This window comes from Littorina saxatilis, linkage group LG16, assembly GCF_037325665.1.
Source record: "Littorina saxatilis isolate snail1 linkage group LG16, US_GU_Lsax_2.0, whole genome shotgun sequence".
NCBI classification, from domain to species: Eukaryota; Metazoa; Mollusca; class Gastropoda; order Littorinimorpha; family Littorinidae; genus Littorina; species Littorina saxatilis.
In genome coordinates, this window is record NC_090260.1 from 42,831,688 (window position 1) to 42,844,417 (window position 12,730).

At 42.6% G+C, this 12,730-nt stretch overlaps 1 protein-coding gene and 1 long non-coding RNA gene across 3 annotated transcripts in view; one reads left to right on the forward strand and one right to left on the reverse strand.

Moving 5' to 3' along the window:
• The window catches only part of LOC138949675 (uncharacterized), a 349,293-nt gene that overhangs the window by 3,650 nt on the left and 332,913 nt on the right, over window positions 1-12,730 (forward strand). The gene's annotated exons all lie outside the window — the stretch shown is intronic.
• The window catches only part of LOC138949635 (zinc finger protein 189-like), a 32,410-nt gene continuing 20,925 nt past the window's right edge, over window positions 1,246-12,730 (reverse strand). For both annotated transcript variants that reach the window (XM_070321425.1, XM_070321426.1), the window contains 3 exons: window positions 8,895-9,154; window positions 7,061-7,112; window positions 1,246-5,279 (listed from right to left, as the gene is read on the reverse strand). In XM_070321425.1, the coding sequence (XP_070177526.1) occupies window positions 2,845-5,279; window positions 7,061-7,112; window positions 8,895-9,154 (2,747 nt within the window). In that variant the 3' untranslated portion in view covers window positions 1,246-2,844. The remainder of the gene's footprint in view (window positions 5,280-7,060; window positions 7,113-8,894; window positions 9,155-12,730) is intronic.

Genomic DNA, 12,730 nt, shown 5'->3' on the forward strand with positions numbered 1-12,730 from the left:
AAAACGACAATAAACACCAAATAAAGAATAAAGAAAGTGTGTGTGTGTATGTTTTGTTGTTGTGTTTGTGCGTGTTGTTGTTGTGTGTGCATGTTTTGTTGTTGGGCTCCTGATTTGGCCTATTAGGCCTAAAAAAAAAATATGTGTGGGTACGGTAACCCGACCTACCCTATTTTTAGGGGCCGATCCTATAACTTTTTATTATATTTGTCCAAAAAAAAAAAAAAAAAACCGAGTGCAAAAAACGCAATGAAAGCGAAAGCGCCCGAGTTGCACACTTATTTCCCTGTCAAGTAGGTTTAATTTGTACACATTAGAAAAAAAAGTTAAAAAAAAAAAGTGATTGCCTACCTACCTACCCTATTTTTTTTTGCTATGTTACCGTAACCACACCTATTTTATTTTTTTTTTTGCCTTATGGTCCGCTGGACCCAAAAAGCAACAGCTAACTAACTATGTTTTGTTGTTGTGTGTGTGCGTGTTTTGTTGTTGTTTTGTTTGTGGGTGTTTACTTGTGTGTGCGCGTGTTGCGTGTTTTGTTGTTGTGTGTGTGCATGTTTTGTTGTTGTTGTGTGTGTGTTTTGTTGTGTGTGTGTGCGTGTGTTGTTGTGTGTGTGTGCGTGGTTTGTTGTTGTGTGTGTGCTTTGTTGTGTGTGTGCTTTGTTGTGTGTGTGCGTGTTTTGTTGTGTGTGTTTTGTTGTGTGTGTGTGCGTGTTTTGTTGTGTGTGTGCGAGTTTTGTTGTTGTTGCGTGTTTTATTGTTGTGTGTGTGCGTGTTTTATTGTTATGTGTGTGTGTGTGTTTTGTTGTGTGTGTGTGCGTGGCTTGTTGTGTGTGTGCGTGGTTTGTTGTAGATGTGTGTGTGCTTTGTTGTTGTGTGTGTGTGCGTGTTTTGTTGTGTGTGTGTGCGTGTTTTGTTGTGTGTGCGCGTGTTTTGTTGTGTGTGTGTGTGCGTGTTTTGTTATGTGTGTGCGTGTTTTGTTGTTGATGAGGCCTCTGTGGAGACAAGCGTGCCGCCGAAAGCAACTAACTTTAAATGTTCACACACACACACACACACACACACAGGCATACCCTGATCATAGCAGTCAAACCGACTGACACACACTCGCACGTACACACACATACACACACCATGCCATGACACACACAGACACATTGTGCCATGACACACACAGACACATACCGTGCCATGACACACACATGCCGTGACGCACACACACTTGAGACGCTACATGATATGATATATGTGATGACAATAATCCCAATTGTTGTTACACTTTTACAAAGACAGCTTCGATCAGTACATCACAAATTGAATGACAGACAGATGAACAGTTCAACTGGACATGGTTTTGTCTTTTCTTTCATGATCATTGTATCTCATTGCTGGGAAGTGAGGGCACAGTGGCGCCACCTTTTAACACTTGAGAAAATAAGGTCATAAAAAGGGGGGAGTCTTAAAATAAAGGTAAATTTACACAGCTTATAAACAGAAGTTCTGAAAGAGCGAGGTTTATAAAAAAAAAAAAGGGGGGGGGGGGGGGGGGTCTTAAACCGGGAGATCTGATAAAAAGGCTTCCGCTGTAACTTCTTCCCAGTTGAAAGGTGGCAGCAACAACACTCGCGTTTAACTCAGGTATCACCAGTCACCTCTGCTCCCAGCAGGGTGACCGAGGTCTTTAAATCAACCTGCCACAGCAGTGACAGGGGGATGGGACACGGATACCTGAATCACCACAGCAGGTTGACTGGTGTTTCACCTAGCCTGGATTGGAGCCCCTGACAATTCAGTCCAGTGAGCTACTGGACCACCACCCTGTGGGCCAACAGTCTTGTAAATTTACCAGGTAAATCTCTTTCCTTTGCCACACCTGCTCTAGGCAGATTGTGTTCAGTGGACACCCCCTTTTAAGACCCCCAACCCCCCGAATTCACGACGTCCTCCATTTTAAGCAACTACAGGCTTGAACACATTAATCTCCATATAAAATCTATGAGTTTGGTTGTTTTCTAAATCCAAATCTAACGATCAGTGCAGAGAAACTCGATCTCTTATGTGTGCACGTAAACTCCCAAGGCAAGTAACTCTCGTACGACAAGAGTTACTGTAGTTTCCCTTCCAAATTTTCTGAACCGAGTTGCTTGGAGACTGCAATCCGACGGTTTTCGACAATATTTCATTTTATAAACGGATCACACGCAACCAAATGCACACTTCGCATCAATTTAAAGAACATACAGCGGTTTTATACACTATTTTGCCCCAGAAAACTGAACTTCATACAGTTTTTAACATTGGAACACGGGTGCAAAAGTTCGTCTGCTTGTCCCATTCGAAGAAAGAACATTTTCTAAGCGATACCAAAACATGAACAGAACACACACTATCTGCCTTTACCGACACAGCAAAATAACAACATAATTGTGTACTTGATTTTAGTCCAAAACAGGGAAACTGACAAGAAGTGTTAACAGAATTGATTGATTGAACTATATAACCGCGCATTATTCTATCGCCAGCGCAGGTAGACTGGTTGAGTGATTTGGATTCGATCAAACTTTCGCACAAAAACTCCTCTTTTCTTTGAATAACTAAAGAAAGGAGGAATAAAGAGGTTACATACCTCGTCTCAGTGATTATTAAAAATAATGGTCTCAGTTCGCGGTCATGAAAAAGCTCGCTGAAGCTCGCATTTTTCATGATCCGCTAACTTCGACCATTATTTTTGATAATCACTGAGACTTGGCATGTAACATCTACGTAAGTGTCTGAAGCTCCAATAGTTTTACACAATCTAAGCCATTCGTATGAATCACTGAAGGTTCCATAGGTCGCTGGCATTTATAGTGTTAGAGGCTGTCCCTGAAGCTGCAATTCTCTGTCCAGTCTCTGCGTGTCCATTCTCCTCCCAACATCACCCAAATGACCTGTGCTCACATGATCTTCACCTTGACCAGTTCTCACATGACCTTCACCGTGACCAGTTCTCACATGACCTTCACCGTGACCTTGTGTTGTGGAATTTGTCAAAGAGTTTGACGTGAAAATGGTGGAACTTGGCGCAATCGTCGAGATAAAGGGAGTCATTTTTCTCTCAGTGTCAGATGACAAGAGCAGAGAATAGGCTGAAACGTCCAAGGAATTTGATGCTAAAGATGTGGGGTCTATGAGGTTTGGTGTTGAGCTAATACACGTCATAGGAGATGTTTCGGAAGTTAATGATAACATAACAGCAGAACTTGCACTTTCAGCTGAAGAATTAGTCCGGCTAACTTGAGGGAGAGCTGTCAAAGGCTGAATCTGAACGTCAGTCTCTTTGTCTAATTTATCGAATTTTTCATTCACCTGTGACGAAGCGCCTTCTCGTCTGCAAGATTTCTGGTGACGCTCTAGCGTGAACTTGTCGCGAAACTTCTTGCCGCACTTCACACAGCTCTGGCGTCGGAGACCGTAGTGCACAGTTCTCTTGTGCATGGTCATGGCGCTCTTCGCCAAGAAACCTTTGTCGCAGACGTCGCACTTGACTGTCTGCCGCACAACTTCGCCCGACGGGTTGTGATAGACCTGCTGGTGATGTTTGAGGTAGTAGCTGTCGCTGAAGGTTTTGTGACAAAGGTCACAGCCGTAGTCTCGCCGCTTCATGTGAACGTTGCGTTTGTGCCGCTGTACGCTTTGTCGTAGCGAAAAGGATTGGAAGCAGATATCGCACGTGTACTTCTTGGGTGGTTTTAAAAGTCTTTTGTGTGTCAGTGAGAGAGGATGTTCTTCTGGAACTGTTAGAAGGCGTTCTTCCTTTGTTTTCTCTTTGTTGTATAGTGTCTCTTTGTCTGCACGATCATTCTGTTTTCCCGGCCCGTCTAAACTCACCTCCTGCGAAAGTTCGCAATGTTTTTCATCAACTTCATCCTCAACGTACAGAACAATCTTCTTTTCTTTGCCGTCACACTTGTGAATGATTCGCTTGTGGCGCTTCTTGGACTTTGGCGAGGAGAAAGGCTTGTCGCAAATTTCACACGTAAATGTCCCGTTTCTGAAGCACTCGTTCCTCCGAGATACTGTAGAGAATGAGGGTGTTGCCCATAATTTGCCTGCCGCAGTCACATCAGACTTCTTATTGCTATCCGAGTCACATACTTCCAGGGGTGAGTTTTTCCTCTCCAGTTTTTTTCGATGCACTCTGGACTTAAGGTGTTTATCCAACACTTGTTTACTGGTAAAGGTTTTGCAGCACACACCGCACGTAATGGCCGACTCCGGGGAATGTTTTCTCAAATGCAACTTCAGATACGTCGTGCTGGCAACAGCCTTCCCACACACCCAACACAGCACAGTTTTTGCCGGCGATTGCCGCTTCCCTGAATGGGACGCGAGATGTTTTTTTAACGGGTTCAGCCCGTGGTAACCTTTCCCGCAAACCTCGCAGAAGTATCGGTGCTTTCTGTCCACCTCGTGGGTGCGTCTGTGACAGTTGAGAGCGAACCGGTCGACGAAGGACGCTCCGCAGGCCTCGCAGCTGTACGGTCGCTCATTGGTGTGAGCAACATAGACGTGCCGCTGGAGACGAGACTTGGACTGAAAAGTCGCGGGGCAAAGGTCGCAAACGAAGGGGCGCCAGTGGCAGTGGACATATCGAATGTGGCTGACCAGACGATGGCGCTTGTCAAAAGATTGTCCACACATTTTGCAGATAAAGGCGATGTTGGCACAAAACATAACCTGTGGCTGTTTCTGTGGAATGGGTCGGTTTTTCTGCTGTAGCTGCTGCTGTTGTTTCTGTTGAGTAGAGAGGATTTTCTGCTGTTGCTGCTTCTCACGTTTCTGCTGGTCTTGTTGCTGCTGTGGTTTCTTTTGAGAGGATAACATATTTTGCTGCTGCTGTTTCTGTTGGGTGGAGAGGATTTTATGCTGTGGCTGCTGCTGCTGTGGTTTCTGTTGAGAGGAGATTTTCTGATGCTGCTGCTGTTTCTGCCCAGACGATAAGCCTTTCTGCTGCTGCTGTTTCTGGCAATGGATATGCTTGTGATCTTTTGCAGGAGGCTGTGTGTCCAAGTCTTCCACTCCGAGGTAGATGCAGGTAGATTGTGTGGCCGCTGTAGTGTGTTTAGTCTCTCTGTCTTCAGCCTCTGGCCACTGTGATGGTTCATTGGTCTGGTCGGCGCAGTTGTCGTCATCACTGATGTCATCTCTGTTGTCGTCACTGATGCACGATGTCGTCGATTTCCTTCGTCCTCGTCCAGGTCTTTTCCCGGGTCTCGTCTGCCGCTTGCCTGCCTCTCCTACAACAGGAAAATGACCTTGTGTTGGTTATCAAATAACCAAAGGGAAGTAAGCGCTCTATGTATATGACATGTGTAATGGAGTAAGCGAGAGTAAGACATAACCAATCTCCTGGCACCTGAGAGAATAACAAGCATTGAAATGAACACGCGACTTTCATCCTCACAAAAGGATGATCGCTGCAAGCTCATATGTTCATCATTCTCCAAGGCACTCTAACTAACGCTTACGGTCAGTCATACGCAAGAACCAGCTTTTATTCCTGACCGGACATCGTCCTTAGATAAAGACTGGTTTTTAAAAGAACAAACGACGGGCAAAATGGCGCAGTGGAAAGACGTCGTGAGTTCGAATCCCGGTCGCTGCCGCCTGGTGGGTTAAGAGTGGATATTTTTTCGATCTCCCAGGTCAACTTATGGGCATGCAGACCTGCTAGTGACTTAACCCCCTTCGTGTGTACATGCAAGCACAAGACCAAGTGCGCACGGAAAACATCCTGTAATCCCTGTCGGAGTTCGGTGGGTTATAGAAACACGAAAAGAAACTGCCTTGCCATGAAAGCTACCTGCTCCCGTCTACCGCAGTCATTTTTTGTAACATGTTTGCTGACACTCGCTGTACTGAAATGTAGAAACATGATTTGTGTGTTCATGTTTGCGTTACAAAATGTTGACTACAGTGGAGTCCAGCTATAACGAACCTGGGTAAAACGAAATCCCGCTTTTAACAAACTGCCATTGATTTCCCGGCAGACAGCCTTCTATTTCTTACTTGTTACTTTCGGGCTACAACGAAGCTTTTGAACTCATTTGCATAACGAATCCCTCTTATAACAAACACGTTTTCATCCCCCCAGAGCAGTTTTGTCTCTAAAAGTCACAAGGCTACAACGAACGGTGCAAGGTCTCGGCCAACCAAGACTATGGCATACTCGTGGCAAAGCCGCGGAATGGTACCGTAAACCAAGAATAGTGACGTAATTACGTCACGGTCGAAAGTCTTTGACGTCAATGCCTCCCTGTAGTCTTTAGTTTCTCTCGCGCGGTGTGTGTGTGTGTGTGTGTGTGTGTGTTCATTTTGTGCACATGTGTTAGTGTTACTGTTTGTGTGTGTGTGTGTGTGTGTGTGTTTGTGTGTGTGTGTGTGCGCGTGCATGAGTCTGTACTCGTGTGTGTGTGTGGTGTGTGTGTGTGTTTGTGTGTGTGAAAGAAAGAAAGAGAGAGAGAGGGAGGGAGAGAGAGAGAGAGTGTGTGTGTGTGTGTGTGTGTGTGAATGTCTGAAGAGTACTCGGGTCCAGCGCGAGCGTTTTTAAAAGACACTGACCTTCTTCCCAGGGGTCAATGACCCAGTTTTAGCTATGAGGTGGTTCCCCTGTCATATGAGAGTGGAAACATTTCCTGCACAGGGGTCAGTGACAGTTTAATCTATGGGGCGGTCTCTTTGATGTCTCAGCTGAAACATGCATTATCACAAGTAAAAAAAGTGCCCCCTTAATGACCCGGAAAATACCGTACATGCTTTTACACGACTTTTTAAATTTTACTTCTAAAATTACAGTAAAGTGAACATTTGAACTATGCCTCTCTATGGATTATATTATGAAGCATGCAGAGATTGTACTCTCCAAGGAAAGATCGATGGGACGATCATTTGAAGGTGAGTGGGAAAACTTGTCTTGAGGCCATTTAGGGTTGAAAACTCTACAGCGAATTACTGATATAACGAACTAAAATGTATCTCCCTTGAGATTCGTTGTACCCGGACTCCACTGTATTCCTACCTGCCTCGCTGCAAGCACTCCCAGCTGCTCCAACTGCCTCGGACTCTTCCATCTGAAAATAAAAAAAGTTTGATGATGCATTTCATGTGAATGAGCACGTGAACAAACACACACAGTGACACACGCACACACACACACACATACTGGTGTGAGCCACGTTATCCGGTCAGTGAGTTTGCACAATCATTAAGATGCCGGGAAAAATGAGCAGAGTTTACAGGCCGATTCTGTCCAAATTTGAGACGAAACTTTATTTTGTAATTCTAAATGAAGTTGGAAAGAAATCATTCGCCTATTTTGAAACTTTAGCTAAGCTGACATTTTACATGTAGTCCAGGCATATTAGAGAACAACGTTGAAGTGACAATGACTAGGTTTAAAATGTCCCTTATCAGAAAGTTCAACCTCAGTCCTTTGATGTTTATTAAACACATTTTCATATAAAGTTGGCGCTTCATACGGAAAAATGGCTTTGAAATTGACCCAAATCCTTCTTTGGGCTCTGTAAATGTCGTTTGGGGGTATGGTTGTAAAATGGTATCTACTGGTCACCCCAATGTATAAACTGAAAACTCTTTCTGCACCAGAACACGCAGAAAGGATTGTATCTGCCTGATGTCTGATGCTTTTCAAAATCCCCAACCACTAACACCTTCAAAACGGACTTTAACTGACACTGTTGTTTTTCCCTATATAATCCTTACTATTTTTCCGAGACGTCGTCGTGTTGTGTATTTAGCTTGCCACAACCTCATACATGGTCCTAAAAGTTAAAGTTGAAGAAAATACTAAAGATAAATGAAAAAGCTAACGCAGTGTCATTCGCACCGTGAATCCCCCCATGGGAACATACTAAAGTCTGGTTCCAAATAGGCTCAATTTCCTTCTATGTTTTTGTATTTCTGCCTCGTAGGGGTAGGGGTGTTCAAACCAAAGGCACCTTTAAACCAAAATTCAAATCACCCATCTTACAATACTAAGACACTCAACGTTCCCTTCACTAAAGTGGCTAAGATGCCTGGACTAATGAATAGAGATGCCATGTAGTGTATGTTGACATTTACTATCATAAAGTGGTCAAAAGGCAGCTTGACGGTGCTCCTACAAACACACACACACACACACACACACACACACACACACACACACACACACTTTCGTATATTATAAACATAAATCATCCAAATTGAATATACCGGCCTCTTTCGGTCACATCGCTGCTCTTGCCGCTGCTCTCTCCAAACTACGGCGTCCATTTTCAGTCTCAACTGAACTTATGGCGCGCCGAACTTGTGTGACCTTGTGTGAGGAATTTTACCGCGTAAGCACGGTCACGTGTTACGCAAGAGGTGTGTAAAAAACATGCATCCCTGACATTTTACCTCCATTTTCCTGCCTGACGTAAAACGAAACGAAACTTAATTTAGGGGTATTTATTGACCGTTTTATACGGCTTTTGACAATATTTTCCTATGCTGCTGGCAGGATATACCGACCCGGCATCCTTATGAGGGTGTGTAAACTTGCAAAAGGCAGCTTAACGGGGCTCACACAAACACACACACACACACACACAAACACAGTGACACACACGCACACAGCGGTGACACACACATACACACACATAGTCACACACACACATACAAATACACCCTCACACATGTGCAAACACACACACACACCCCACACACCCCACCCCCCACACACACACCCACACACAAACTTAGGACTGTACTGCAGTGCAAGCCTTATTTCAAGACCTGATTTTCTCAGATTGTTTGAGGTCCTAAGAGAGAGGTTCCACTGTGCTGAGCGATCATTATCACAGACTCACCAGCTGACCAGCTTTATGGCTGTGGGCCACAGACGTTGGCTCAAGACAATGCCCAGCACTGTGACTGGTCACGGGGGACGCAGACTTGACGCTGGTCACAGCACACTGATTCCATTCGCCATCAGTGTCACCGGCCCCTGGCAGTGAGGAGGGGGAGGAGAAGGCGGTGACATTTCGGTGAATGTCTTTTGACATGTCTTCAGCTTGACCAGTCAACATAGCTGGACATCTCCCCTTTGTTGATGTCTGGCCGTCAGACCCTGAAATAGAGATATATGGACATGTTAAAGACCAAATCTTCTTCTTCTTCCTTCTTCATGGGCTGAAAGTCCCACGTTCACTCATGTTTTTGCATGAGTGGGTTTTTACATGTATGACCGTTTTTACCCTGCCATTCAGGCAGCATACGCCGATTTCGGGGGAAGCATGCTGGGTATTTTCGTGTTTCTATAACCCACCGAACTCTGACATTGATTACAGGATCTTTTCCGTGCGCACTTGGTCTTGTGCTTGCGTGTACACACTAAGGGAGGTAAGGCACGTCTGCACATAAGAGAAAGGGAGAATGTACGTTCTGGCTCACCGATTCCGACAGACCCTAAATATTAACGCAAAATAGGCTTCTGGACTAAACTTTTACTAAAATGAAACATGCGACAAAATCAGAAAAATACTGCATAAATCCATACAAAAAAAATACAGTAAAGTAAGGTTGTTTTGAACCAATGCCGGGTCTGTCGGAATCAGTAACCCAGAACGTACATTCTCCCTTTCTCTTATGCAACATTCTTAAGCTCAATACGCTCTCTCATTTACAAACTTTACTTCATATGTTCTTTCACTGTTAGAATTATATCTGATACATGCAATGTGACTGTCTAAACGAATAGTTAACTCTTTACAAGTGATTCTATTTTTACTTTTTCTTCCCGTCCTATTTGAATCCCCTTTTTTAAAAACTGCTTTTTCAGATCTTCTATATCGATTGGCTTGTTATATTCAGCTCGTGTTTTTGTTTGAATACTTGCTTTCTTACTTTTGTAGTCATCAAAGTCTGTTTGTATCTGTTTGAATTCTTCGTCAGAAACTTTTGAATCTTCAAGTGCTTTACTGATAGACAGTTTTAGGCTAGACAATTTTGATGATGCAAGAGTGGAAATGGATTCGTGTTTTTCAAGCTTTTTCACAATTTTTTTCATTAAAGCTGATGCTATAAATGATAAACCACCAACTGCTGCTGCGACACCACCTAGGATTAGAGAAACTGGAGTCCCTACTCCGGTAGCTAACAGAATTGTTCCCGTTACACCTGCAGCTGATGCAAGGATAGTAGAACCAGTGCTGGCATTAGAAAGGCTGTTGTAAGTTGTTGAGTATTTACGTCTAGCGCGAGAATATTTTTCTAATTCATCTTCAAGTTGTTTTTGTATATTACTAATGTGTGCCAGTCTGAATTGTTGACTTTCTGCTGCACTTTCATCAATATTAGGATAAAGCTTCACACTGCTAGTCATCTTTTTAATGCAAAATATAAAATATTTATCTTAATTCTCACTGGCCAGTGTTTCTGCTAAGCTTTGAAGCTGTTCATTGCTTAACACCTTATCTGTATAGTAGAAAGCAATCAAATCAAGATAAGTAAGATTAATACTTCTTATTTCTGTTAAATTATTTATATCTGCGTTAACAACAACATTTTGGTTTGACGTCTGTTTTTTTATTGTGTTAGAATCCTTTTGAACAGCAATAAATACTCTGACTTCTTCAACATTTAATGGTCTCCAGTTGAGATTTATTCCTCTCATTAGAACAGTGTTTGTGGTTTCTTCCCTTTTCCTGACAACTATATCAAATATCATAGTTGCATTCTGCCCTATTGGAAGCTTGGGTATAAAATCGACAATGGTGTCAGCGTCCTTTTCAACACTTTGTTTTCTGTGAATGAGATAGTTGTTCTTATGGAAAGGTTTAACTGCAACTTCTCCCCTGCTGTTAAACGCAGGAACAAGGCTAACAATTAGTGGTTTAGCATTGATTGACTTACGGAATGTGTCGTCTTTTCCAACAAGAGTGTATGGACTCACAAATTCAAACTTCATTTCCCAGTCAATCTTTTTCATAACAGGACTAAGTACCCATTTTTTATTCTGATGTTTCCACATGTAGTATATGCCATCGACAATTGGATCAGGTACATTAACATCACGGATTTGACCTAGTTTGAGGAATCTTGGTTTCTTTTCATCGTCGATTTCCTTTCTCTTGTAATAACCGGTGTCTGTAAACTCGAATGCATACACTGCACCAACTTCAGCATTGCTCTCAAAGTCGATAGCGTCTGCTAAATCTTTCAACTCTATAGTTGAACATGCAACAGGATAAACTATTGTAGGTCCACTCGACATTTTAATACTCAATATTTTATGGAACTATTTCCAATGTAATGTTAAACAAACAATCAACTGGTTGTCCACTTTGATTTTTCAGATCAATGTGTAGGAATTCATGACACCCTTCCTCCAAGTCCTTGAACTGAAGTGTCTTAAATGTTGGCACGTGCATTTTACAAAAAGAGGCATCACTCGGTGGAAGAATCCTAAGCAGATCAGAACGCTGATCATTAAACAGATTATAGGATGTGTTAAGCTCTCTCATGTGAACAAACAGTACACTGTTAACATCCATGTCAATGGGACGTGTTCCCTTGTATATATTTGTAATTCCAAGCATATCAAGGAGTTTGGTTGGAAACTCAAATGATCTGTTTACTTCTCTAGTTTTGGGCATAGTAAGAGTAGCAATGAGACTTGCATGATTTAAACTCGCTGTAATACCTACTGGAGCAAACAATTCTTTCTCTAAAGTGCAGAAGTCATAGTAACCATCTTCTACAGAATGTGTTTTACCATTAATTCTAACCCAGTTGTTATTCTTTTTTTTACTGATATTATACCAAGTAACCTTGTACATAATTTCATGCAGTGCAACTTTCATTCCTCCATTTTGATTGTTGATAGGGTTTGCAAGTTTAACTGGCACACCAGTCTTCACATTTGTTAGTGTGATAAACATTTTTTATTCAACAACAAAAATGATTCAGTATAAATTCAACAAAGACATTAAATACAAAACTGGACCATATTACAATCCAAAGACTATTTCTTTCCATGAGTTGGACTTTGCTGTAACAGAAACAGAATCCATTCGCGTTAAAGTGCCTGACCCATTCCATTCTTACCTAAATCCCCCAATCAAAAATGATAGTGTTCCAAAGATGTGGAACTCTCACCCAATTCAGTTCTATCAGAATCAGTTAAACTTTGCAATATTCTGTGCAACCACAGGATGTGGAGTGTCCTATGCAGACCACATGAATAATTCAAACTTACTGACAAAGTGTGTGTACACATTTCACGTTTACTATCAGTGCAGGAGAATCTTGTCTGAACTTCAGGCACCAATGCCGCATGAAAAGAGCTGGAACCCATTCAACAATAGGATAAACATGAAAGTGTATGAGCGTCTCTGCAATGAATTCAATATAGATTTTAAGACCGACTTTAGGCAAAAGCAAGACAAAAACCATGGCATGGGAACACTATATTTATGGGGTGTCCACAGGAGGTATAATTTTGATTACTGGCCAGGTCATACATCTTTTTCTTCAAATGTGCAGGTACAGTTAGGATCAATAGAACAACAGCACCACAATGCATGGACTACTTTTATATTAGACACCGGCAAAGGTTTCACTGGATCAGGTTTTGAAAGGATCAATGAATCTATCCGAACATATGCGTGGTGCTTGCTAGGCTCGCAGGCACAGACACGATCAA